Source organism: Rhinopithecus bieti, unplaced genomic scaffold (genome assembly GCF_001698545.2).
Source record: "Rhinopithecus bieti isolate Rb0 unplaced genomic scaffold, ASM169854v2 scaffold_34968, whole genome shotgun sequence".
NCBI lineage: Eukaryota > Metazoa > Chordata > Mammalia > Primates > Cercopithecidae > Rhinopithecus > Rhinopithecus bieti.
This window is the reverse complement of record NW_016814942.1, coordinates 979,954-983,752: the sequence shown is the minus strand read 5'-3', so window position 1 is coordinate 983,752 and position 3,799 is coordinate 979,954. Positions and strand designations below refer to the sequence as shown.

Below are 3,799 nucleotides of genomic sequence, written 5' to 3'. Positions count from 1 at the left end.
AAAAAAAAAAAAAAAAAAAAAAAAATACAAAACTTAGCACAGCGTGGTGGTGCGTGCCTGTGGTCCCAGCTACTTGGGGGGCTGAGGCAGGAGGATCACTTCTTGGGTCGGGGAGGCTATGGTTGCAGCAAGCCGAGATCGTGCCACTGCACACTCCAGCCTGGATGACAGAGTGAGACCCTATCTCAAAAAAAAAAAAAAGAATTCTCAACTCATGCTCAAAGGACAGTAAATCTAACACCCTCAAAAGGAGGCTCTTAATGCCGCATCTGCCAAAACCCATGTGACCCTGCCCCAGTCCCACTCAGTCAACACCAGCTCGAGCCAAAAGTCTTGAAGTCTTGAGTCATCTTTGATTCTTTTATTTCTGTTTCATCTACACCCAAGGCGAATCTGGTGGGTTCTCCCTTCCAAACAGGGTGGGGGGTCTGAGGGTCCTCTGCCTGGCTACAGCCCCGGATGTGTTAAATGTCTGCATCTCGCACCTCCCATTGCAAAAAACGTCACGGAGCTCTGAGCCACTGCTTCCCTGAAACCATCGTTCCCAGGTCACTGATGGCCCCCACTGGCCAAATCAGGGCCTGGCTGGTCGGCACCTTCCAGAGCCTTCCACAACCTCCTGTCCTGGCCCCTGCTCAAACACTCCTCACATTGCCTATGAGACACTGCACACCTGCTTGTCACCCAATTCGGCCTCCGTTCATCCCTGGCCCAGGCGCCCACCTGCCGGCCCCAGGCCTGGGGCTGTCTCCTTCCCCAGGACTCCTTCCTGGGTTGGACTGAGTCCAAGCTCCCAGCCCCAGCTCCTGTTTGGCTGGGCAGTGGGCTCCCCTGCCAGACTCGGAGGCCAGGACATCTCAGCCCAGATGGAGCCTGGGCTCTCTCTGCGGCCCTGGGCATTCCTTCCTCCCCAGCCCCACTGCCACCGGCTCCAGTGGGGACATGGGTCGGAGGTTGTCATCCAGCCTGGTCAACAGCTACTCCTCACCACTCACAGGGCCCCAGCTCGTCCACTGCGGCCACACCAGCCACTAGGCCTGGCCCTCAGTGTCCCCACTGCCGAGACCCTGCCTGTTGCCCTGCCTGCCCCTCCCCAGCCTCTCCCTCCCCTTCCTCACTGTCCTGTCTTTCAGGGTAGTGGCCACATTGTCCACGTCTTTATTGCAGTCTCTGTTTTGGAGTAGGCTTGGGGGGCAGCATCCGCGTTGGCCTCATCTGCTGCTGGGTCTTAGGGGCCTGCCCATGAGCATGCTCGGACAGGTGACACTAAAGGAGGGAATGCGGGGTGCGGGCCCCTCCACACTCACTCGGCTTTGCTGGGCTTCAGGCTTTGGGCCTCGGCCACATCGTACTCCCGCAGATCCTTCAGCTCGCGCACCTGGCCTGTCAACACCTTGGCTGCAAACGCCACGATGTACTGCGAGAGGGCAGGGGAGGGGAGGTGCTGGTGAGAAGGAAGCCTCCCTCGCCACCGCCCTGCTGACAGTCGTGTGCTCCTGTCCCAGGCCCTCCACACAGGTTGTCTGCCACCTAACGTGCCCCTCTCCGGACCTGCCTGAGGAGGGGACAGGGATGGGGACAAGGACGGGACCGCCACTGTGGAGGAGGGCTGGGGATGACTCACCAGGAACCAGTAGAGGTTCATGAGGGTGAGCAGCAGCAGAAGCGCATTGAAGAAGAAGTAGAAGGGGATGTCAGGTACCATGCGCAGACTGCAGTGACAGGTGGCATACAGGACCTTGAGCGGGAACCAGTAGAGGCGGAACCAGAACCTGCGGTGGGAGGAGTCGGGAAGCCGTGGGTGGAGGGAGACCACCCAATGCCTGTCCTGTACCGTCCTGGACCCATCCTTGTCCCCTTTCCCTATCCTTGCCCACCTCTGCCCACCTGTCTCCATTCCTGCTCTGTCCTTCTCCTACCCTGCCATGCCCCGCCCACCTCACCAAGGCCCCACCTCCTTCCCTGCCCAGCCCCTCCCCTTCTCTGCCAGGCCCAGCCCACCGCACCAAGCCCCCACCTCCTTCCCTGCGCAGTGCCCCCATTTCTCTGCCACATCTTGCCCACCACACCAAAGCGCTACCTCTTTCTCTGCCTAGCCCTACCCCAACCCTGCTTGGCCCCACCCCTGGCTTGCTCTGTATTAGTCTAGCTCCTCCCCTTCCATGCCTGGCCCAACCCACCTCACCAGGCCCCTCCCGTTCCTGGATCCACCCATCTCACCTGGCTTCATCCCTTTTTCTGCCCAGCCCCACTCCTAGCCCAATTGGCTCCCCCATTGTCCTACTCCTTTCCTGTATAGCCCCGCCCCTTCACAGCCCCACCCAAATCACGAGGCCCCTCCTTTGCCATGCCACACCCACCTCACCAGGCCCTGTCTCCTTCCCTGCATGGTCCCGCCCCCTTTCTGACCACACCCACCTTACCAGGCCACACCTCCCTCCCTGCCCAGGGCTCCCTGCCACTCACCAGCTGAAGCCAAAGCTGAGGCAGCCCAGGTCGGCTGCCAGGGCATGCAGCCGGTGGTAGGAGCCACTGCGGGACTTGAAGTAAATGTTGAGCTTGGTGAACTCCAGCTGCACGTCACTGATATCGTGCAGGAAGAGCACAAGGATGCCCACATTGTGGTACCTGGGGGAGCAGCAGGCAGAGAGGAGAGGGCGGCTCACATCAGGGGACCTCCACTCTGCACTAAGGCCCCCAGCAAGAGTCCCTGGGCTATACCTCAGGCTTCCCGTGGGCCTCTCCAAAACCACCCTTCCTGGCTCGCCTGCCCTGCCCATCTCCCCTTCCCAGGATGCCCTTTCCTCACTGCCCCCTACTTAGTTGTGCACCCCCCAACCAGACCCTCATCTTCCCTGCCTCAGTGTCCCCATGTGGCCCAGGGGGCTCCGTGTAAGATTATTTTTCTTTTGAGACAGGGTCTTGCTCTGTGGCCCAGGCTGGGGTGGAGTGGTGTGATCCGGCTCACTGCAGCCTCAAACTCCTAGGCTCAAGTGATCCTCCCACCTCAGCCCCAGGAGGAGCTGGGACTACAGGAGACCAACACCACACCCGGCTAATTTTTTTAATTTTTAGTAGAGACTGGGTCTCGCTATGTTGCCCAGAATGGTCTCAAACTCCTGGGCTCAAGAGCTCCTCCCACCTTGGCCTCCCAAAGTGCTGGGATTACAGGCGCGAACCACTGTGCCTGGCCTTGGAAGTTCCTTGCTGGGCCCTCCTCATCTTGGTGACCTCTGACCCTCTGTGACCCCCGACTCTCACAGGCCTGGGCCACTCTGTGTCCAGATCCTCTATGAGCTTGTCCCTCACTTTGGACATCACCACCATGGTGAGACTTCCAGGTCTGGATGTCGATGCAGGAAAGGCCTCTGCCCCAGCCCATTAGGATCCTTTTTTTTTTTTTTTTTTTTTTTTTTGAGGCGGAGTCTTGCTCTGTCACCCAGGCTGGAGTGCAGTGGCCGGATCTCAGCTCACTGCAAGCTTCCCCTCCTGGGTTCCCGCCATTCTCCTGCCTCAGCCTCCCGAGTAGCTGGGACTACAGGCGCCCGCCACCTCGCCCGGCTAGTTTTTTGTATTTTTTAGTAGAGACGGGGTTTCACTGTGTTCGCCAGGATGGTCTTGATCTCCTGACCTTGTGATCCGCCCGTCTCGGCCTCCTAAAGTGCTGGGATGTCAGGCTTGAGGCCATTTTTTTTTTTTTTAACTTTTTTTTTTATTATTATACTTTAAGTTCTAGGGTACATGTGCATAGCGTGCAGGTTTGTTACATATGTATACTTGTGCCATGTTGGTGTGCTGC

At 58.5% G+C, this 3,799-nt stretch overlaps 1 protein-coding gene across 6 annotated transcripts in view; it reads right to left on the bottom strand.

The window, feature by feature from the left end:
* Positions 1 to 339: 339 nt before the first annotated feature.
* Positions 340 to 3,799, bottom strand: part of CERS1 (ceramide synthase 1) — an 18,242-nt gene continuing 14,782 nt past the window's right edge. For 4 of the 6 annotated variants that reach the window (XM_017852676.1, XM_017852677.1, XM_017852674.1 and 1 more), the window contains 4 exons: positions 2,467 to 2,628; positions 1,625 to 1,772; positions 1,308 to 1,417; positions 340 to 529 (listed from right to left, as the gene is read on the bottom strand). In XM_017852676.1, coding sequence (XP_017708165.1) covers positions 448 to 529; positions 1,308 to 1,417; positions 1,625 to 1,772; positions 2,467 to 2,628 — 502 coding nt within the window. In that variant the 3' untranslated portion in view covers positions 340 to 447. Of the gene's footprint in view, positions 1,418 to 1,624; positions 1,773 to 2,466; positions 2,629 to 3,799 lie in introns of all 6 variants that reach the window. The other 2 variants (XM_017852679.1, XM_017852675.1) reach the window with 1 other exon arrangement.